General features: G+C 36.5%; 1 protein-coding gene across 9 annotated transcripts in view; it reads right to left on the bottom strand.

The window, feature by feature from the left end:
* Window positions 1-1835: 1835 nt before the first annotated feature.
* CEPT1 (choline/ethanolamine phosphotransferase 1) overlaps window positions 1836-23667 on the bottom strand; it is a 37021-nt gene continuing 15189 nt past the window's right edge. For all 9 annotated transcript variants that reach the window (XM_019808163.2, XM_019808165.2, XM_034654072.1 and 6 more), the window contains 5 exons: window positions 11668-11752; window positions 4691-4822; window positions 3847-4005; window positions 3221-3346; window positions 1836-2617 (listed from right to left, as the gene is read on the bottom strand). In XM_019808163.2, coding sequence (XP_019663722.1) covers window positions 2495-2617; window positions 3221-3346; window positions 3847-4005; window positions 4691-4822; window positions 11668-11752 — 625 coding nt within the window. In that variant the 3' untranslated portion in view covers window positions 1836-2494. The remainder of the gene's footprint in view (window positions 2618-3220; window positions 3347-3846; window positions 4006-4690; window positions 4823-11667; window positions 11753-23667) is intronic.

Here is a 23667-nt window from a genome sequence, read left to right as displayed (position 1 = left end):
AACCAGGAGCACAAGGCAACAGATGGGAGAGTAAACTGGACTGAGAGTGGGGGACCTGGGCACAGTGGCCCAGAACTCTGCGGCTGTGTTTGGAGTGGGAGAACTATGCGGTCAGCAGCTCTGCTTCTAACAGGAAGGTGGGGGACACTGGGAGAAGCAGCAACAGCTCTGGGATGGGGCAACGGTTCTTGGTTCTAGCCAGGTGTGCCTTCCAGAACCTGGAAGGAAAGTCTGCTGGCCAGGGAAGCATCTGTGGTCTAGGGCCACTTGAGGGTAAGAAATTTCAGTTTCTGGAAGCTGGTGAAGAGCTCTACGCTGCCTCCATAGACAGGTCTGTCTGCCCATCACTTCCGGTTTGGAGCCTTCAGTTGTAGACATCCAGCTTCCAACTTGGTTATTTTGAGAAGCCCAGTTCAACTCTTTAGCTAAAGGTAGAGGGACTGCTTCACTGCCATTTTTCCCCTTTTAGAAAAGAGTATCATAATCTTAAGAGCCCGAAGGAGTTTAGTGGTCACCTTGTCCATTTTCCCTCTATATTTCTTTTTTAAAAAATATTTTTACTTATTTGAGAGAGCACACGTGGCACGGAGTGAGGACAAGCAGACTCAGCACTGAGCACATAGCCTAACAGGGGGCTTGATCCCACGACTCTGAAGATCATGACCTGAGCTGAAATCAAAAGTCGATGGCTTCACTGACTGAGCCACCCAGGCACCCTCTCCCTCTATACTTCTAGTGACAGCTTCTGTTTCAACACTCTAAGGGATGGGAAACATTTAGAAGCCTCTTGTCTTTCAAAACTTTCATCTTTTTAATGTGTGTATGTGCCCTCACATTCTCCTGCATGCACTTCTCTACCCCAGATGCTGGAGAAGCTGCTAGCAAACAAAAATAGAGATTTCTCTTTACTGCTAGAGTCTAGCAAAAAAAATTGAACGTTTCGCTGTCACTGCTACTCAAGATTACACGGGATTAATGGAAGCCTTAAAAATGCAAGAAAGCAGAGTTCCGACTGCCAGCTGAGGCAGTGCTGCGACTGTTCAGCCAGGATTACGGAAACAGAGTATAAATAAAAATAAGACGACACTTTGTTTTAGTCAAGTTTCTTTTCTGCTGTCCCCCTCCATTCAAGCAAGTGTACTATTCACATACAACAGAAGGAGATCTGGATGAGAGCTAATGAAGCTATCTGGTTCTCATTTCAAACTGCAGTATACTGATGAGCCAGAATAGGAGTACGACTTTTCGGTAACCGTCCAGACAGGCCTAAGCCTCTCTCCTTGAAAATTTCGGGGAAAGGTTTGAGATTCCTAAAAGACATAATCTTGGGGCACCTGGGTGGCTCAGTCAGGTAAGCCTCTGTCTTCAGCTCAGGTCAGGATCCCAGGATCCTGGGATCGAGCTCTGCATCCGGGCTCCCTGCTCACGGGGAAGTCTGCTTCTCCCTCTCCCTCTGCCCCTCCCCCCTGATCGTGCTCTCTAACAAATAAATAAATCTTTAAAAATAAGGAAGTAAAAATAAATAAATGATGCTCCCTTTAAAAAAAGAAAAGATATAATCTCAAGGGTGACAAGTGCAACAACAACAAAAAAAACCCATTGAGAGGGAAAATGAACACAGTTCTCCTATGTTTCATTTTTTTGTTTTTGTTTTTAGTACTCCTAGGTTTTAAGTTAAACAGCTTATACAAAATAGACCGTAGGACACATAATGACAAAGTACCTGACCAAATTTCCTTATTTATTAAAGAAGAGAAATAAATTTTGCTTGAATTTTTTAAAAAATGACATTAAAACTTAGTTATCTTTCTACTGAATAAAACTGAGAAAAAGGCTGGCTTTCAGGTCATATATTTATTTAAAAAAATAAAATGGATCAACAAAGTTACCACATTATTCTGCATGCTAACAGGATTTCCCAAGCCCATGAGAGATACCATTTCTTGAGCAATAAAAAAAATGACTTCCTCAACAATGTAAAGATAGGAAGCCTTTCAATCCAAATTCAAGGTCTTTATCACTAAGTCCATCTCACAAGCTAGTGGGATATGTCTGTGCCACAAGCTGAGCTCCTTAGTCAAAGAAAGCCTGAGAAGACACTAAACAAAGATGTCACTAAAAGATGATGATTTGTTAAAATTATAAAGCAACCATCTTTTGGCCTGCAAATATTCTACATGAGAAATCTCCACCACTGGGGGTCTGTTCCCCAGGACAGTTTTATTCTGAATCCAGGATAATTACAAAACATGGCAATTTTTCCTGCATGCTTCCTGGGGCCAAACCCTGTATGACAACATGTACAATTACAGGATGGGACTTGAAATTCCCATTCTCATACAGGATAGTTAAGGAGTGTTACCAATAACAAAGAAAAGTTATACAACATTGATTATTATAAATTATATTTGTTCTTATCCACCCCATTTTCCTTAATATGTTTGGATTCTTTCCTGCAGAAAACATGAGTTTCCTATATAACACCGAGTCAACATCATGAATGATGATTAGAATGAGCTGTAGAGACCTTGATTCTGAAGACATGTATGTGCAGGTGAGACGCAATCTGATTGCAAACACTGACACAGTAGCGGATCAGATCAAAGAAAGAGAAGACCTGGAGGGAGAGAGAGACTGTGAGATTCTCGGGACCTGCTTAGGCCATCCCTCAGCTTCCTGAATGTAAAGAGGAGGGCTTCTCTGACTTTCTTCCCTTCTTTTCAGATTCGTCTTCAATTTCATACGATTTAGTAAAACTTAATTTCCTCACGGATTTTTTCCTTTACACTAAGGATCAACAAACTCTTTCTCGGAGAGACAGTAAATATTTTAGGCTTTGTCTTCACGTCAACTGCTCAGCTTTGCCACTGTAGCGTGAAAGCAGCCACAGACAATACAGAAATGAAGGGCCACGGCCGTGTTCCAATAAAACTTTATTTACAGAAACAGATCAATGACCCACAGGATGTAGTTTATCAGCTCTTGCTTTATGGTCAGAAATCTGGAATTTTTGAGCCCTAACAAAGGCAGGACTAATAAGAATAATGCAAAAAATGGCTCAAAGATGAAGCCACAAGGAACTCTTGCCAAGTCCCATAATTGTGGTTTTCTGGCATGCTAAATCATTACAATTATATGATCTATCTTTCAGGACTGGACCACAGAAACAAGAAACCAAGTGGCTTCCAAATCATGAAATGGGACACAGTACAATACTTACCAGGGCAATCCAAAGTACAATATATTCATCAATAAAGCTGTTAAAATACTGGTCCAGAAACAAAAGTGCTGGGCCTATGAATGCTGTGTCAAGCAAATGCATTTCACTTTTAGTCATGTGTGCCACCTGCAAATAAAAGAGAAAGTGTGATGAAGGCAATTTCATAATAGAGCAACTGTGAGCTACACAGCAAATCAGTTTTGTGCTCAAATCACAAGTTTTAAGAATCATTTAGCAATACTGAATAAAAAGCTGAATTTCCAAAACTAAAAAACTGACAAGAAATATGCGTGAGAGCTACACATCAAAGGGAGAACCCATGTAGCAAAGCCTCCCAAAAGATGCTTTTCATAAAGAGCTTTAAGTTGAGTGTACAGCCTGAGACTGGAGAAGGCAGATAAACTAAAGCACCAAATTAAGCCGCAGTAGAAGGAAGTGCTGCAGAGGTCCACGGAGTTTCTGGTAACGTCAAGTTGTAGCTCCACAGAGGAGAAAAACAGCTCCCGTGTTTATGGAGAACAGCAAACTCTAGCACTGCTCGGGAAGCTGTGGAATGAAAACTAGGGCCATAAAACCAAAATAAGATGAATGTTAAAAACAAAACAAATAAAAACTCTGGTACTTACCACAAGCTTATTAGTGATTTTAGCAGATACAAAACCGAATGTCAGTATATAAAGACAGGGATGCTTTTCAAAAAGCTGAACTGCCGATTTCTTATAGATCATTGCAGCTAGAGTAATCACCGATCCAATATGGAGAAAAGGAGAGAGGACACTTGTTCCCTGTGCAGAGTAAAGAGAGGGGAGGGATTAACGGCACTCAATGCTGTCAGATACTACATGGATGTGCTGTAAGGCAGATCAGCTCAAACTTTTAAGAACCTCATGGTGCCTGCCAGCCGGCAGTTTCTGTAACTGAACAGCAGAAGAGCTAATGAAGAAAGCAGCAGCATGGGCTGGTTAGGCACAAACTGAGGATTTTACTTACGTGGCCAGGTTTATTTTACAAAGCAGATCATACTTCTATTTACTTTTAAATAAAGAGAGAGAGAGCACAAGTGGGGAAGGGACAGAGGGAGAGGGAGGGAAAGAATCCCAAGCAGACTCCACGCCAAGTGTGGAGCCTGAAGCGGGGCTCGACCCCAGCACCTCCAGATCATGACCTGAGCTGAAACTGAGAGTCAGGGGCTTGACTGAATGAGCCACCCAGGTGCCCTGATTATACTTTTAAAAATATATTATGTGTATAAACGTGGGTGTGTCTGTGTGTGCATGCACAAAAGAAATGCATGTAAGCATATAAACATATACATGTATAGATAAAACTGAGAAGCTCTGGATATCACTTTTGTTGAAGACTAAGCAGAAACTCTAAATTACCAAGTATTTTATACAATTGAAATGAAAAAGCAACTACGAAACCGAGTCCTGGTATAAACAATTGCTGGAAATCTTAAGATGTACTCACTGCTATTGTTGATCCATTTTTTCCAACACCACCTGTGAAGATTACACGGAAGTAATTTGTACAGGAAAATATGGTCCCTGCTACAGTACAAAGTGCAGGAAAAATTTTCATTTGAATATTCAGCACTGGAATCTTTAATGGGTAGAGAGAGAGAACAATTAAAATATATACACATTAAAATAAGAAAATACAACAAACGTTTGATTTATACTGCCATATACCCTCCATTCCCTCTTTCCATTACGAACAATATAACCAAGAGAAGAGGCTATACAGAAATTAATCTCACTTCTGACACCAACTTTTAAAAAAATCACTGATACAACTTTATTAATTTGTGCCACAAGCTAAGGAGAGTTTACCTAATGCACCCCAGATGTCTGGTGACAGTGGAACAGGCTGTCTTCTGGACTTTGGATAAATGAAGTGTACTTTGCCTTTTTCTTTGTACATTTTTGGAACTCTGCCTTTAAATCTGTAGTTCGTTACTAATTGTTATGGGAGAGAAAGTGTGAAGCATAAAAGACTAGAAATATCTGCAACTAGATTTTAAAAATCTGCTAACTAGGGACTGGAAGACGAAGGTTGTACTCAGAAGAGTTCCCAACTCCCAACTGTTAGGATACAAGCAGCTTGAAAAAGCAGAGGGTAGCTAAGAAGACAATCATATACAGGGCAAAAAAGACGTCAAGCACATCAAGGCAGGTACAATTGTGCATCCAAAATTTTAACATGTTAAGTTTCCTTTTCAGAATAAGCAAATAATGTATTTTTATAGTGTACTGAAAATATGGATTGATTTACCTAAAGTAAAGGGGGCTGAGGGCACTGGGATCATGTATTCAATCTTGCAAGCAAAATATCCATCATTTCAAATGAAATACACATGTACTAACTTTTTAAAATCATTTAATATTTTCTTCCTTTTTGCACCTCTCATTCAGTTTTTAAGAAGGCTCACATTTTGTCCAATATGGGTTGAAGATAAAGCAACATAAAGTGATATATTCTATTAATAGAAACAAAATGAGTATAGATAGGTACAAAATTCCAGAAGCCCACAGGGTTTAATAGGCAATGAATTCTTATAATGAAAAGATTTTAATTAGGGCTGTTTATACTTTTTAGGGATACAATTTCAAAACCAAATAGAAAATGTCACATTTCCTACTTTTTTTGTACATATAAAACCCAAATAAAATTGGTACAGATGTAAATCTTAATGTTTAAATACTCTATTTCTTCAAAACTCTGAAGAACTCAGTTTGTTTACACAACTCTATGACCTCTTGCAAAACTGTATCTCTAAAAAAAAAAAATGTAATCAACTGTTCAAATTTCAAGTTGTACTACGGCAGTGTTTAGTTTTCCAAAATGAAGTAGGTCAATTTAAAAATTAAGCCCAGAACTTTACAGAGCATCCTCAATGGTCTTCTTCCTTCCCTAATTCATTTCTAAACCCTACAGCCCAAATCAAAACTTGTTTACAGTAAAGGAGAAAATCAACACCACAGATGCTTTGAGCTCCAAGAGATTTTTCTGTTCTAGTTCAGAAAACCAGGGATACTGCAATCTTAATCTGATGCACCTGGCTTAAATTTAATACCCTGGCTAGTTTCCTTTTCCCTCCAGAGACAAAGGACTTGTATGGCAAAGGGGAAATACTATACTCCCTCAGATTTCAAAAGAAGCAAAGCATTAATCCATTACAGGGCCATGCCTATATTAGGGCCAGGGTATCAAATGAGTGCCAACCCTAGCGTAATCTGTGCCACAATGCTACTACAACTGTAATTAAAATTTGGTGAAAATGCTTTTAGGTAAGTGGAAACTGTTGCCTATTGAAAGAAGAAAGAATAAACAGAAATATTAAAGAAGCCAGGCAAATTAGTAAATGGCTTGGACCACAAAGTAAGCAAGCAAGCTATAGACTTAGGAGGAAGGTATCATAAACATTCTTAGGACCTGCTCCACTTCCATCATATAGGACAGCTATATGCACTAAACCATAAGCTCCTGAGGGTAGAATTTTGTTTGCACTGGTTTTTATATTCTCTCTAGAGCCATGCATATTATAAGCGCTCAATATACACTTGTCAAATGAAGATTAAGATCTCCCTTTCTCTTACTCTCTATGCAGAATTACTGTTATGAGAGAATATGAGGACACATCTTGCCCCGTATTAAGAAGGAAAAAAGATGTTAGCTACAAAAAAGTCTGAGGCAAAGTGAAGGGAAAACTAGAATAAGAGGAGTCCCAAGGCTCACCAGGCAATCCCTTAAAACTCAGCACCAACTGAACCACTTATAAAAAGCACTAAAATTGTTGCCATTTTCACCTCCCACCCAAGATCAAGGAGGGTGGGCACATTCTGTCTTTCTCAATCTTTCCCTTTCTCTCCTCCTCTTGGAACTCGTCTAAAGCAACCAATATGTATCCACTCTACGGAAATAGTAAGAAAGCTATATTGAAAACACCTTCATCAGAGCTCCAGGTCTTTTAGACTAGGGAGAGTAATAAGAACTCCCTTGGGCCATGGTGTCTGCTCTACATCCAGGGTAAAACCCTCTGGATTCATGCTACCACATTTAAATAGTTTCAATCCAATGTAATTCATTTTAAATAAGGTTAGAGATAGAAAAGCAATATTAAATTCTCAGATTTACCAGTTTACAATGTTCATGTTTTGGTTCAATAGTTTGAATTAATATAGAATATCAATTATTAATTTGTTAAGACAAGTTTTCTTAAAGGGGCGCCTGGGTGGCACAGCGGTTAAGCGTCTGCCTTCGGCTCAGGGCGTGATCCCTGCGTTATGGGATCGAGCCCCACATCGGGCTCCTCTGCTGTGAGCCTGCTTCTTCCTCTCCCACTCCCCCTGCTTGTGTTCCCTCTCTCGCTGGCTGTCTCTATCTCTGTCGAATAAATAAAATCTTTTAAAAAAAAAAAAAAGACAAGTTTTCTTAGGGACATAATAAAATATTCTTACAGGCTTTGCAAATTTCAGCAGAAATATATCACTTTGAGATTAGATACTATTCACTGTCTTCCAAACAAGGTGGCAATGACTGTTTATAAATACTTTTAATGTAAGTGATTTCCATCAAAATTTACTATAACCATGACTACAGTATCTATGAAGCATTTAAGGAAAATCACCATATCTGAATTAAGTGTAAGCGTGCTTCTTCAGTCTTTTAGTTTAAGAATGAGACACAAATAGGGGCGCCTGGGTGGCACAGCGGTTAAGCGTCTGCCTTCGGCTCAGGGCGTGATCCCGGCGTTATGGGATCGAGCCCCACATCAGGCTCCTCCGCTATGAGCCTGCTTCTTCCTCTCCCACTCCCCCTGCTTGTGTTCCCTCTCTCGCTGGCTGTCTCTATCTCTGTCAAATAAATAAATAAAATCTTAAACAAACAAAAAAAAGAATGAGACACAAATAAATTACACTAAATACTAAGTCTTTAGTTCTACCTAAGGAATTCTGAAACTTCACCTGACGTCTCTCACGACTTGCCTTAACTGGATTCCAGAAGGTACCTCATGGTTTAGTACCCACTTAATCAACTACTATATTTAAAAGAATCAAACATCAGTGAAAGTAACCATGAGGGGATTAACATGTGGGTCACTTTAAAAGTGATAATATTCTCCTTAAAAAAAAAAAGAGTGATATGACAAAAGACAGTGTCAAGACATTCCAAAAGAATATACTCTTTTGGGGAAGCAATACAGAAAATCAACAATATGGATTGTGTTTTGTGTCCTAAAATGTGTAAACTTGTGCACTGACATTTGTGCATGAAAATAATTTCTTTCCTTAAAAAAACAAACAAACAAAAAACAAAAAAACTCCACACACACACAAAAAAAAACCCAACCAAAACCAACACAATTCATTACAGACTTTGGTAAAAACCCACCCTCTCTGAAGAAAAAAAAAGCAGCAGGAAGAAATGGGTAATCCATAAGCAGCAGATATAAATCACTTATCTTTGCAAAACAGCTGATCTTCTGGAATCAGCTTTATGAAGACATTTGTACTGTTTTTGTTTGTTACCATAAATTTGCTTCCTATCTATCAATAAAAGCCTTTTAACGAGGATTTGGAAAGCAATTTCCATTTAACGCCCTCAACTTCAAAAGAGATGAAAATTTCAAATCTGGGCCCTAAACAGGTATCTTTTCTCCATTTTGGCACACAAAGGAGAGTGTTACATGTAATCTTTCCTAAACAAACATAATGCAATTTGAAACACAATGTTCAGGGATGAAAATGGGCCAAGTAAAAAGAAAAAAAATACAGTGGTCTGAGGTCAATTATGGGAATCTGTACTGAGAATTACTCAAAGAATACACGATATTTCTTTGAGCCTCCAAATATCACCAGAGAAGTCAGACCCTTCCCTTTCAGTTTAATGATGGTAACAGTAGGGCCAGTAACACTAAGACAAAGGCCTGGGAATCTGTTTCCCTACTGTAACCTAGCCTCACTACTACTGGACCTGGATTGCTGGGCCTGGGGATTTTCTGTCTTAGATCTGAGAGTTCCTAAGGTAACTTTTTAAAATATGTAATAAAAAAGGATGATTATATTATCTTAATTATCAATAAAGACAGGACAAAATATGATCCTTTTAAAAGAAGAAGAATCACTTCATTAAGTATATGTATATAAATCCTAGTAAGAACGGTAACAAGAGTACCTGAAGCAAATTCACTGCCAGGCACCACCTAAAAAAATAAGGATATATAGGGGCTCGGTCAGTTAAGTGCCCAATCCTTGATTTTGGCTCAGGTCATGATCTCAGGGTCGTGAGATCGAACCCTGAGTTGAGTTCTGTGCTGGGCGTACAGCCTGCTTGGGACTCTCTCTCCATCTGTACCCCCTCATCACCCCCCACCCCACCCCGCTTAGTGCATTTGCATGAGTGCTCTCTGCCCACTCTACTCTAAAAAAAAAGAAAGAAAGAAAGAAAAGATCCTCCCTCTCCCTCTGCCCCTTCCCCCTTGCACTCTCTCTCTCTTCAAAAAGGATAAATGTATAGCGTAACTTCATTTGCAATAATGCTTTACGTACTTCCATACGGATAAGGATGATCAGGTATATATACCCAATGCTGACTTGTTTTCCAATGATCGAGCCAAAAATCAGTTTTTTGGTTACTGGTATGACAAAACTTTATAGGTAATTTACATATGTTTAAGATAAGATACTTAAAGAAAGTTTGGAAGAGGGGAGATTTTGGTATAAAACACAAAGCCTGTGAAGATAATAATCAACATAGCTGAGAGATACAAAAAATTTAAGTTAACATACAATTTACCTTAGAACAACACAAGGATTAGGAGTGCCCACCCCACCCCCCAGCTCCATGCAGTTGAAAATCTGCACATCACTTTTGACTCCCTGCAAAACTGAACTACTAATAGCATACTACCGACCAGAAGCCTTACTGATAACAACACATATTTTGTATATGGATTATATACTATATTCTTACAGTAAAGGATGTTAAAGAAAATGATATTAAGAAAATCATAAGGAAAACACATTTATTGAACTGTATAAAAATTTTTTTTGCGTATAAGTGGGCCCTCACAGTTCAAACCTGTGTTGTTCAGGGGTCAACTGTATATATAAAAATAACTATATTTAACCTACTGGAAAGTAAAAGTAATAAAATTCTCTCTCTATATCTATGTATTTCCCTATGTATCTATGTCCATATATCTATCCATAGAGCTCAGATTTCACTAGAATGTATCTCAGATTTCACTAAAGACCCTACTGGCTTTTGAGGCTAATGTGTAGGAAAGATGTGAATTTGAACATAACTGGATAGTTTCAGAATTTTCCTGGTTGACTCTGGATCATTTTTATTCCTCTATCTCCTCCCTCCTCACAACCCTACCCCTCTCAACAAAAGGCATTAAACAATTTCTCGTGAATACTCAGGGAAGTATGTCAATTACACCTCCTCAAGTATCTAATTTACCATCATAAAGTGAATTAAGTATGGGAAAGATCTTGTTCAGTCAATTTCCCTTATACCTTAAAATCCACCTGATTTTTTAAGAATCGTTTGTTTAGGAGTAGTACGTATTTGGTGAGATCACACCAAATGAACTGTAAATTCTGAAGCAGTGGTGGTAGTGGTCAGCAGTTAACGGCACCGGGGATTACAAACTACCGTGACTCAAATCCGGAAGGAGAAATCGGAACTGAAGAGCAGTTTGCACTGATACTGTACTTGAAACACACTGTTCTAGATGCTTTACATGTATTACTCATTTAACAAAAAAGAACAGCCCTGTGAAATAAGTACTGGGATTGTCCTCATTTTACAGAGGAGGAAACTCAGTCACAGAGAGTGCGGAATAACAGATGGTGTTCACGTAATAGGCAGCGGAGCCTGGATCGAACTCACACAGTCTGGTTCCTAAGTCTTGGCCCACATATAAAAATTATGTCCCCTCTTTTAAAAATTTGTGGAAAAAAAAATTTGTGTTTATAGGTTAGGTTGAAAATCAAGGTCCTGGCTTGTTAAAACAATTCCATAGCACCGATTTCAATAAACATTTGCTCTGTTTGGGGGCTAGTTCACTTACTACCTCAAACTGTGATTCAGCTTTAAGCATATGATAGAAAAACTAGTAGAAAGAGAAAAAAAGTCTCATCTTGTCATTGGCTAACTTGCTATACTACCTGCTGTTTCCTCAGATGTAAAATGGGACGACAAATAATAATTCAAGTAGCCTTTAAAAACAATCGCCCTGGAATGGACCTAATGCCAAGCAGTAAAATTCACCATGCCCTAAAGAGAAGTTTGTGGACAACCATTGCTGTGGTTTTTCATTTTCATAAGGAATAAAATAATTTTACATATCACCTTTTAACTGTATTATCCTATATTAGAAACACAAGCAAAAGACAACATGCATTACATGGGATACACAATGTGAACAAAGTTACCATAGATTGCCAAAAAGGTGGTCCTCCAATCACTGCCAGCAAATGCATGATTATTATGAAGATTTGCACTTCAGTCACATCAATTCTGATTAGGTACAAAAAGCCAAAAAAGCAGAATTACTCAAAACAATTTCAAGTTAATTACTTTGCAAGCTTAGCAGCATTCCTCTATCATGCACAATAGAAAAAAATCTCAAATATTGAGGAGAGGGGAAAAGGAGGTGTCAAAAATTTGTTATGAGCAAAATCAAATAAAATCCAGAGGCTTTTAATTGAATTTGATGAATTTCACAGAGCAATAAAAACCCCTCCTTTCCATAGGAAATTTGTGACTCATTGAACTTGGACTGAAACTATAGCTTAACCTTTCCCACCAAAAAATAAAAACAAAACAAAAAACAAGAAAAAGAAAAAAGGAGCTGGGGCAGGGTATCTGTGTATTAAAATTTTGAGTGTCAAGCAGAGAGGACTGCATTGTACGGCTATATAACATGAAATCTTGAAATTTACAGTGCTTTGTAATACCAAGTGGAGGAAATGGTGAGTTTTTACTAAAGTAATATAAATCACTGAGATCTTACAAAACTTACTGCCCTTTAGTTATATTCATTTAATGCCTTCCATGGTAGGGGGTTTGAAAAAAAAAATTCACTCAATTGTCAATCAAATTCTTATGCTTATTAGGTCAACTATTGTAAGATTTCTGGAAAGAAGAACTGAAAGAAGCCAAGAATTAGTTTTGAGGTTGCTGAAAATGATCTTATAGTCAAGAAAAGACAAACCTGGTACAAAAACAGGGCAGCAGAAATTAGAAGTCTGAAAGTCTGAAAAAAAAGAATATGGACAAAAAGACTGAGGAGCAAGGCACAAACTGGTATTCCTTTCCTTCTATAGACTAGCACTTTGTATAATCTTGAGATCAGATTATTGGATCCAAAGTTAAAATTCTCAAAATTTATCCTAGCGATATGGTTCACAAAATGTTTGCCAAAGGTTATTTATTACAGCATTATTTATAATAGAAAAAAAATTTTAAAATAGCCCTCAGTAAGGGAGTAGTTACAGAAATTCTGGCACTTCTATACAATGGAATATTTGGTAATTTTTTAAAAAAGGAGTTGGTAGCTCCCTACATAGCGATATTGAAAAATATCAAAGATATATTAGGTGAAAAGGAATGTTGCAGAGTGTATAAATGCTATTTTTTTGCATAAAAAAGAAGAAAAATAATATTCTCTCTTTATTTCTGCCAGTAATTACATAACAAATTTCTGGAAGGATACATTACAAACTAAGAACAGTGGTTACCTATTGGAGAGGACAGTGTGGGAATGGACAGCTGGGAGATGAGGATGGGAAGGAGACCATACACTGCATACCTTTTTTATAATGTTAGTTTTAAACAAAGTGAATAATTTATCTATGAAGGTAAATTTTTTTAAAAAATTAGTCTAAGAAAAATAGGTATCAACATTAAGGGGATTCAATTCTCAGAGTGGAATGGAGCCCCCATTTCTAAAATTGACACTTAAAACATATAATGTGAGCTAGATATGTAAGCTTTCATTCCCATAATAAGTTGAAACCAGTCTCTCACAACTAAAAAAACTGAGCTTTGTTTGCTCAAGAATGTTTTTTGAACAGAAGCTTATTAAGTTGCAAACATATAGTGATGTAGTTAAAGATATCTTTAAATACACATTTATTGGGGAAAAAAATGGACTGAATTAGGCTAAAAAGAATCTGTAACGCTGACCTGATGAGTGGTGTTGCCAATAAGGGGAATTACACTCAGTAGCAGATTCAGGAGACTAAGCAGGTGTCAAAGATGATCGACTCTGTCTTGGGTGGAGGAGGGTAGACATCTTACAACACTGTGCTGGATATATGAAGTAGCCTTTTGGGAGGGGAAGGGCCAGAAGTATAGAATTACAAAATAAAAATGGAGGGAACCTCATGCAATTAATCTTTGTACCTCAGATGAATGTAAAAGAGAATAGGAAACATGAAAGATCTTTATAAAGCCCCAAAATGGGATTCCTAGGTAAAGTTTTATGGATTAACTTTTTTGGAAATTTTGGAAGACAGAATTTTCTAAACCATTCAGATACTGTCATTGTAATTAGATCAATAATGCCTTAATGTTAGGAGGGAGAGCCCGGGAAAACTTACTTACCAGTTGTAGGTAGTTAAGAATATTTTTTCCTGTTTGCTCATCTGATTTAGAGGAATACTCAGTACTCCTGGATGAGCCCCTCCTGCTCTGAATCATGAGAACTGCCTATCACCACTCCTGGAGGTGTGGCTCTAATCTTGACTGTCAATGAAAAAGGGCGCAGTAGAGGCCATCCCCAGAGACAGGAACTAAGCAAGCTAAGAGGACAGGTGGCAGAAGCTATTAACAATGAACAAAAGAGTCAATGATTCTATTTAGGAAAGAGCTCATTACGTGGCGTTCGTCTTCCCACCCTTCCACTAAGAAGTCTCTTAGTATGGGCTGAATTTATTGTAACATGTATTAGGACAGGGCTCATTTCACTCCCTTCAGCTGAGGAGGAAAGAGTTATCCAGAAGGAAGAATGTTACATAAAGGCAGGAATCTGGCATTTCTGTAGTCATTTCCTTATTATTATTTTCAAAGTAACATGGGTGCTAAAATTCCCAAATGTTGGGACTATTTCTCAAAAAAACAAAACAAAAAATCATCCTTCATAACTACAAGAAAAATAAGCCCTTCAAGATACAAAGAATGTATGGTAAAAGAGCATCCAAAACACAAGACTCATTTTTTCTTAAAGACATATGGGAAAACAAATCTCTTCTCTACAGCATTAGATTTCCACAGCCTAAAAGTTTCAGAAGGGGGAAATTCGATGATAATACACTTAATTTTCTGTAACCACAAAGGTATTTGAATATCCTGAATGGCATTGCTTTAAATAATTTCCCATTTCTACTTTATTTTAGTATAGGTTGTCAAAGTACAAAAGGAACTTCCCCAATTGCTGTGTAAAATCCACTTAAAGTACTACAACAAGCCAGCAATAAACAATATTCTGATGGCTGCCGCAGAAGACAAATGGAAAAAAGCAACCCAGTTGTGGATACTAAGCTCCCTCATTCTTCCGCTGGGGAGGCTCTAAAGTGGCACTCAAAATAACTTTGAATATTCATAATAAATCCCCTGGGTCCATCACTCCTAACAACATCTCAACGGTCTACTGAGTAAGAGGTAAAGAGATCAAGGTATCTTAAATGTATATGAGTAATTTTAACTTCCAAACAGGGAACAGAAACTCTCTCTAGTTGGAGTGAAGAACTCACGGGGCCTTCATCACAACAGAAAGCAGCCTAGATCAGTTATTATATCAGAATTACAGGCTTAAAATGTGACTCAGGAGTGTAACAACCCCAAAGTACCTAAGTTAACTAATTATGAAGAAAATTTCTATTTTGAGTTTCATTTTTATTTTTCAACATTCAGCGAGATACCTATCAAATGCATTTGGTTTGAATTCCAAGACTCAGGAATAACTGAGGGATGTGCAGGGATTTAACTGACATTCTGTGGAAGTTGGTAAACATGTTAATCGTCTCTTCCCAGAATGTTTTATGTCTTTCCACTCTAATATCAGAAATAAGACCAGTTAATCTATTTTTCTTGTACATGTAACATACACATTCAAAGATATATTTGCAGCTAATCTGTAAACATAATTTGTTAGACCACACATAGTAAATGTAATTGTGTTATAATTTGGGTTGGCTATTAGCTTGGTTAACACAGAATATGCACTAGGGCTAAATTCACAATGTCAAAAAACCCCAGATTTACACAACTTGACTTGTGAGCTATTCATTATTTAAAAAGAATTTTGTTTGAAAAGACATCAACGGAGGGTGTCTGGAATCCTATTCGAGAATTAGATCGGCATTAACTACAGATTCGCAATTATCTATAAATGGATCTAAAGTTCTAGGGAATTTATGCATAACCAGAACACTTATTATACCAGAAATACCATGGCTGGGGTGAAATCTTGGTAGACTGCAATGAAGATTGGTCTAGAAATTGATCATACTGCCTTCCAATATTTTACTTTCTACCCTTGGTAAGGGACAAACTGGGCATGGCAAGGTCAATGTTAGGTAACATTAGCCAGACAGGTGAATGATAACTATGATATTTTAAAATCAAGTGGTACATACAGAGAAAACCTAAGCACCTATTTTTTAGATAAGCTGAATTATTTTAAACCATATTGTCTACCACATGAATGACTACAGGGATCTTTTGATTATCTGAGAAGACTAAAAAATACAAACGACAGCAACCCATCCAGTGACTTTTGAGTAGGAAGACAGTAGGAAGATAAAAACAGCCAAAGGCTAAAACATAATAAGTCCTCTAAGAGGAACTAAAGCTCAGGTCTCACATTTAAGGGGACAGCAAACACACCCTTGGAAACAGAAGTATTAGGAGAGTCCTCTCACCTCATTTTAATAATGTTGATGGAGTTAAATGAAGGGATCATGGACCTATGCTTCCTCTCAAACTAGCACAATCAATTCTGCAGGAAATCTGGAAACTGTTGGGAACTACTAACACAGGTCTTAAAATTAATATAATAATAGTGGTAAACAAATATCATACACCAGGTGCTATAGTTAGCACATTACATTTGGAGTCTTTTAATCTTCACAACTATCCTAGGAGGTAGGAACTATTGCCACCATTTTATAGATGAGGAAATTCAGTCAGAGAGGTTAATTGACTTTTCTAAGGTTACAGAGATAATACATGGCAGAGCCTTGAAAGAAATTGGAAGTGTTCTACCTACACAGTGCTAAAACTCTTTAGTTTACTGATCAACAGGGGTAAAATCTGTCCTAAGTTTTTAACTTTTTATCACTAAGGAGCCCACACAGAATGATGTTTCTTATATTCTAAAACAACTTTCCTTAAAATGGTAGAAAACAACAGGCAATAGAATAGGAAGTTTAGACGCTAATAAATTAACTGGAAACAAAATATAGTGAACAACTATTTCTTAAGCTTATTTTCTCCCTGAACTTTGTTAAAAAAAAAAAAAAGCAAAAAGAAAGGAAGAAAGAAAGAAAGAAAGAAAGAAAGAAAGAAAGAAAGAAAGAAAAGAAAAACCCACAAAGAAACATGACAGTCTCATTTCAATGATCAAATCAGTTAAAGCAACAAATATTGAGAACAAAAGAAAATCTCTGCAAGTTAGCAACTGGTAAAATAATGTATTTCCAAAAGATTTTTCAGGATATTAAAATTAAAATGCATTAGTTTCTAGAAATATTTTAATAGGAAAGGCTCTATAAATACAGGTACTTTGTCATCATAAACAAACAAGGTGAAAATAATACAGTTAATATTCTATTTTCACTAAGAACACTGGGAAAAAAGAACTTTAGTGAGTGTAACTAAAAATAATCACAAGTGAGCCATCAAAAATTATAAATCTAAACAACTGCAGTGAGCAGAAAGTTTCAGGTCTTTGAAGAAAGTACCAGAAGACAGGTTATGGGTAGAGGGGTGCTAAACAATGACACATTCTGAACTAATGCATATTATTCTACCCTAGGAAGGACTTCCACAAGTAATTGTGCAAATACATTGCAAATTCAAATGAAAATGGCTTTGGTTTTGCTTTTAAATCATGCCTATAGTACTTCTCAGTATTTTCCAAATTCTAAGCTTATTTTGAAAAAAAGATGTAGACTATCCCTATTAATCTGTCCCCAAAGACGTCACTACTGCCACTGAATAAATGGATTTACAATGCTACAAGATACCTTTCAGAAAGAACTCTGCTACCAGACTTACTATTTCTATCACAGTATTGAAACATTTTTGGGCATGGCGATTCAGTATAGGAAACCTAATGCAGCTTTGTACTGCTAGAATGATCTGTTAGGTGTCCATATGAACAGTTCCCCAATACTCCCTGAATGCAAAATAAATGGAATTTAAGCTCTGTTTTTCTTGTGAATAAAGCTTTCATACTAAAGTGTAAAGGATTCTTGGCTATTTTACTGGGAAACCATTTCTAACAAATCTTTTTGAACTTCTAAAAGTTGTAAGGTCAAAATTATGATTTTAACATGAGAGGAAAAGGAGATATTATTCACTCAGCACTAATTAAGGAAATATGTATTTACTAAAAACAAACCAAACCTGAAAAAGGAGGGTATTCAAAAGATGGCTGGCTATAGTAACATGAAAAGCAAAGGATACTTAGTTTTAAAAGCACAACTAGAGAAGAAAACAATAAACAATACAAATAGGAATGAGAATAGCTTCAAGCATTAATTTTTTTAAAAAACCAAGATCACTGAAAACAGAAGCAGAAGTGCTACTAGATAGGTTAAAGAACATATTGTAAAGGAGTTAAGAGAATACACAAAATCTCTCCTATTACTATTAAGAGTCCTCTCAACTAATTTATCTAAAGGAAACTCTGCTTGCTTTATTCTGTTTTCAAAATATAAATATCAAAAAAAAAATCTAGTTAATGGTGGAAAGGTATTTGTTTTAAAAATATTACATATAGCAAAAATCGTATTAGGTATAGTAGGCAAGTGAGAGAGAGAATTTTTTTTAGCATCAAATCACCAGAAATATTATTTTTAAAAAATTTTAATAGGGTGGATTTTTATTGCCCTATATATATTAAAATAATTTTCTATTAACCTGTTTGTCTGTGAAATACCACCAGAAGACTTTTTATTTTTTATATTTTAATTACTCTGTGCATGACAAAGGTGCTGACTTTATTGAGTTTACGCCACTGTTCATTGGACAGCATGAATATTCTAGCAGTTACCGTGAAGTTCCAGAACCAAGGTCCCAGGGTTCCTGTGAGAAGCTGGCATATTATAATTATGATCTGGGACTCTGTAACATCGAATCTATGCATAAGGAAACAAACATTTCAAAATAACTTTACTCAGAGCTTTTGCCAAAGAGCCTTACAGGTAGCAAAAACAGATTTAGAAGGTAGCATTCCCCTTATAATGACATCTAAAGATTCAATGATACAATTTATACAGTACTATTACTATCCTTATGCAAACATGTATATTTTTTACCCAAACCAAAATAGTAGAAAAGTTTAAAAATTCAAACTGTAACACACTGAATAAATGACTTGTAAATAGGGAGCTGGGAACACAAGAACTAAAAACCCAGTCAACTCTTAATTACCTAAGTAGTGAACACTACTTGCCAAATAATCACATTATCGTTAACAGAGGTCCCATCAGTGCCAGAACCTACCCAGACTTCTCAGGAGAGGAAATGTTTTCAGGAGCCCCAGGGCACAGTCATCTATGTGTTTGAGGAACCACTAACCTATCCCCCACCCCTTCACTGCCCCACATCTCAATCATACTCCTACCTCTGCTATCTCAGTAGAATTAGCACATGTATGAGGAAAGGGCAAGGGGAAACTGTGACTCCTTTGGATAAGGTTAGAACCAAATCAAACTGGTCAATTCCTTGTCCTGTTTCCTAATAATCTCTAGTCCAGAATCTTATCCTTTTTCTTCTTTCTCTTCCCTTAATTCCACACCAGCATTATAACTCTCTACTATATCGGATAAGCTTATTAGTGGTAAAAATAAGTGAAATGTCCAATTCAATCACTAATGAAGCTGTGGAACACAGATGGTGACAGAAAAAGACCAGTGGTATAGAACAGACTTCAAATCAAAACCATGTAATCAAAATTGAGCGGAGGAATACTAAAGGAGATAGAAAGAGGTCTACGATTTTACCTGATGATCCAAGAGTCCAAACTGCAATCTAGGCTTTACATTAATATAAATAGGTGTTTTAAGATATGTTCTATAACAATTTAATAAAATTAAAATGAGCACAGTCCTAATGACTGAATCATTACCAACAACAAAAAATACATAGGGAAACTAGAAACTGACAGGACAATCTCTGATATTTATTAGTTTATGTGATAAACCTAAACTTTTAAAGATACAAATATCCTATATAGGCATTCAATAGGAAGTTTCCTAACTCTTAATCCACAAAAAGTAGATTATACATTAACAGTTTGGATTATAACATTAATGGTTTTAATTACTAGGATATCTTCAAATATTTATTCTTTAGAGATTTCTTGGGTAAGAACTGAACTGAACTGGATCTGTCAGACTACCAGTAGAACACATTTAACTAGAAAAGAAAAAGTCAGACGTTATCTACTTACATAGAAATAAATGTGGTAGCAGAGTTATTAGCTAATGTAAATGGAAACATTAGAAGCATGAACTGAAAAATGTAGTAAAGATAAATACTCTGCCTGCTATAATTATAAATAATAAGTACACTGGAAATAACATCTGTGAAATTAATAGACTCACAGAAGGAACCTCAGACACCATCAAATCCAAAACTTTGATTTACGAATTAGGACATGACAGTTACAGGCCTTGCCCAAGTTAATATACAGACAATAATTTGGAGATAACACTTGAGGCAAGATATACTCATCCAGTTCAATTCATTATAATTTTTTTGTCTTGTGAAAAGAGTGTGTCCCCCGCCCTCCATGATAATTTAAGTATGAATTCTACCTTTCACAGTGTGGAAGATTTTTTTAAGGCCAGTATTTTGCCTAAACAGTTTTATTAGAGATTATTTAGAGTTTCTAAGCATTTAATTTAAAAAAATGATTCCATATATACGTGTAGAAATTGATTTTAAAATATCTAGATATATAGGGTTTAAGCCTTGAGAGGAAACGTGATCTCTTCCATTTAATATAATCCATAAACATTTTAAAGAGTATTTTACAAATGTTTACAAATGAGCTTCAACTCATAATTCTTATCTTTTTCCACTGACCTGTTCCTTCTGTGAAGTTCTAGCCTCTGAGCCCATGTCCCTCCCCAGTCTTTCAAATCCAGGCTAGTAAAAATCCTAACGGGCTAGGCTGGATCTAGAAGGGTCCCAATGAGCAGTACTCATCTCTGTCAGACCTCTACTAGCTCAGTCCAGAAGGACTGTCATGACAGGGGTCTGTCTAGATGTGAAAGGTACTAATATTCTCTGTATAAGGCAGCTTTCAGCTGTGATCAGAGCAAAGTGCTGAAAGATTTAGCTCATAATTTCAGGGATGATATAATCACACTGGCTTTCTCATCATACCTGACTTTGAAAGGAAATTACTTAGTTATAGATGAATTAAATTATGGAGACTATTTTTGGTCAAGATACTATGAACAAACTTAAAAGCAACTAAAAACAGTGATATTAGGAGACTAAGGAAAACAAACACATCTCTTATTTGGTAAATATGCTATGTGGTTATTAAACATACAGCAACCTAAACTGGTTATATATATAAAAAAGAAATCCTTGTGATTTTTTTCACTTGAGTGTAAATCAAAATAAAACAATTAAAATAAAAATATTTTAAAATAAAATTCCTAAGGTACCTAAAGTTGTTTTCACTCTTCTTCAAAAAAAGAGTAAGAAAAAGCAAGGGATTTAAAAAACTTCCTTTAGTCAAATTCCATTTCAGAGTTTATCTTCTTATTTTCTAATTAAACAAAATAAAATTTGGACTTTCTCCTCCATACAAATAAATTTTAATATTTAGCTTATTATACATCTGCCTATTCTCTCTGCTCTTAAATACAAGGAAGCACTAGAGTCTCAGGGAGAGAGTGTCCTGCCATCCAGCCCCTCTGCCTGTTACCCTACACTCCGGTCCTGCATTTTCAACGATCTAGCTCCATATATCCATCTCTCCCTTTTTTCCCCTAATATCTTCAATCTCTTCTCTAGTCAATTTCTTCTGTGTAAATACAAAACCCTCCTTCCTTTGAACCTATGTTCTTTCTTCTAACAAATGCCTTGCTCCTTCTCATCCTCACAGCCACACATTTTGTAAGTCACCTGTACTAAATGTTTGCTCATTTATTCCCTTCACTTCTCATCCCTTATAATCTGGCTTCTACCCTACTGCCACAGAGAAACGACTCTGGATGGCCTCCACACTGCCAAATTCAGTGTACAATTTTCTGTCCTCATTTCGAGTCTTGGCAGCATTTAGCATTGTTCTCTTTTGAAATCTCTGGCTTTTCATTCTGGTATGCCTCCTTCTCTGGCTGTTCAATAATTTTCATAAGCTTCTTTCTAGGCTTGCTTTCTAAGTTTTCTAAGCTATTTTCATTCTATTTGGATGTCTAAAATCCCTCACATACACGTTCTAGGTAGAACTCGCCCTTTCAAATAGGTTCCTCTACTCTAGTGCCTTTCTCCACCTTCCATCCAATCACCCATGGAGGGGAACTGGGAGTTACTTCAGTCCCTGCTCGTTCATTTGCTCCCCATATGCAGATAGAGACGAGGTCCTACAGTTTCTACCTCTTAAACCTCTCTCCAACCTATGACTTTCTCTCTGATTGCACTGTCATCGCACTAACTCAGGCATCAGCATTCCTCACATTAATGATGCTGATGACTCCTAAAGGTCTCTTTACCTGTCACAGCCCACTCTAATTCACCCTCCGAATATTGCCAGCCTGCTCTTTCCAAACTGTCCTTTTGTCATGTCCTGGCTTAGGTCCTACAGAGGCTCCCCACAGGTTCAGGACAAAGGCCCATATTTCTTGGCAGGACACAGAAGTCCCTGATTCTCTGGATCTTCTCCAACCTTATCTCCTGCCATTCCCCTATAAGCACCTTATGATTTAACAGTATAGAGCTGGTCATAGTTCTCCAAGTACATATTTCATCAAACGAATACACCACAAGGGACACTCCAAGACTGGCAAATAGAAAGCGGTGCTATCAAATCGCTCCTAAAAACACTATTTACTCTTCCCCTATGTCCATGGTTCCTTCACTCTCCTTCCTTCAGTTCCCATACCACATGGTTGGTGCCGCTTTACTTGAAAGGGAAAGATGATTAATTAGGGTTGATAATAAATAAGCATTCAAAACAAGGGCTTGAAAATTAACTATGAGATAATAACCACTGAAACAAATTATGTCAAATCCAGACATTAAAAATTCTGCTATTTTTGAAGACAGTAACATCACTAAAAACTACAATTGAATTAGGGCAAACCAAGTGATCTTAGAAGTCTAATATATTTTGTGGTTTTACCAACGCAGAGAAATACTATGAAAATATTATTGAGATAAAGGCTATAAAAACAACATTGAGAAAATACATCTGCACATATTTTCAATTACTGCTTTTTTCTCAGAAATCCAAATATTTTATGAGCACTGATCATTTTATAAACTGCTGAAGAACGCAGAGGCAAACAATTTTCAATTGTACATGTCCACTATTGTCACTAAGGGTATTACCTTAAGATGGGCCTTAAATATGTTTTCTAAAAGTCCAGGACATGCCTTTTAGTTAACATCCAAAATATTAATAATTACTGTTACTGTCGTAAGTTAAGAACATCTTAAGTTCTATTTAAATAAGTTTAACAAAAATCATTTGAACTAAACCTGTAAGGAATGGCTGAATTTCTGTGCATTCTAGGTCTTACAAGACCTAGAAAACTAAGTTTATGAGGGATCTAAAATTTAAGTATCCATTAATGATTCATCTTAAAGAGACTAGGTTAAGATGTTCTATCATTTGCAATCAGAGATTTTTATTTGGATATTTCATGAAGTATTCCGTCTTTTCTCAAGTTCTTTGTCTTTTAATCCTACACCATGAAAAAAATAAGACTAACTTGAGCAGTGTAAACAGGATCTGTGATACTTAATTAGACACCAGTTGATGAATTCCATCCTTTACCTCATTCTAAGACTAGTTTACTCATTAACATTTATAGAAAAGTACTGATGATCACCAGGCAGGAACCATTCATTTTGGAGTTTGAAAGCAGTCTGTATTTCGTTTTTTAAATTCTTGGGCATTTTGTTGGTGGTCGTAATCTACATGGTATGGCATGTCAGCTGAATTATTAAGAGCTTAG

Source organism: Ailuropoda melanoleuca, chromosome 2 (genome assembly GCF_002007445.2).
Source record: "Ailuropoda melanoleuca isolate Jingjing chromosome 2, ASM200744v2, whole genome shotgun sequence".
Lineage (NCBI taxonomy): Eukaryota > Metazoa > Chordata > Mammalia > Carnivora > Ursidae > Ailuropoda > Ailuropoda melanoleuca.
Note: the sequence above shows the minus strand (reverse complement) of the source record. Positions and strands in the feature narration are given on the sequence as shown.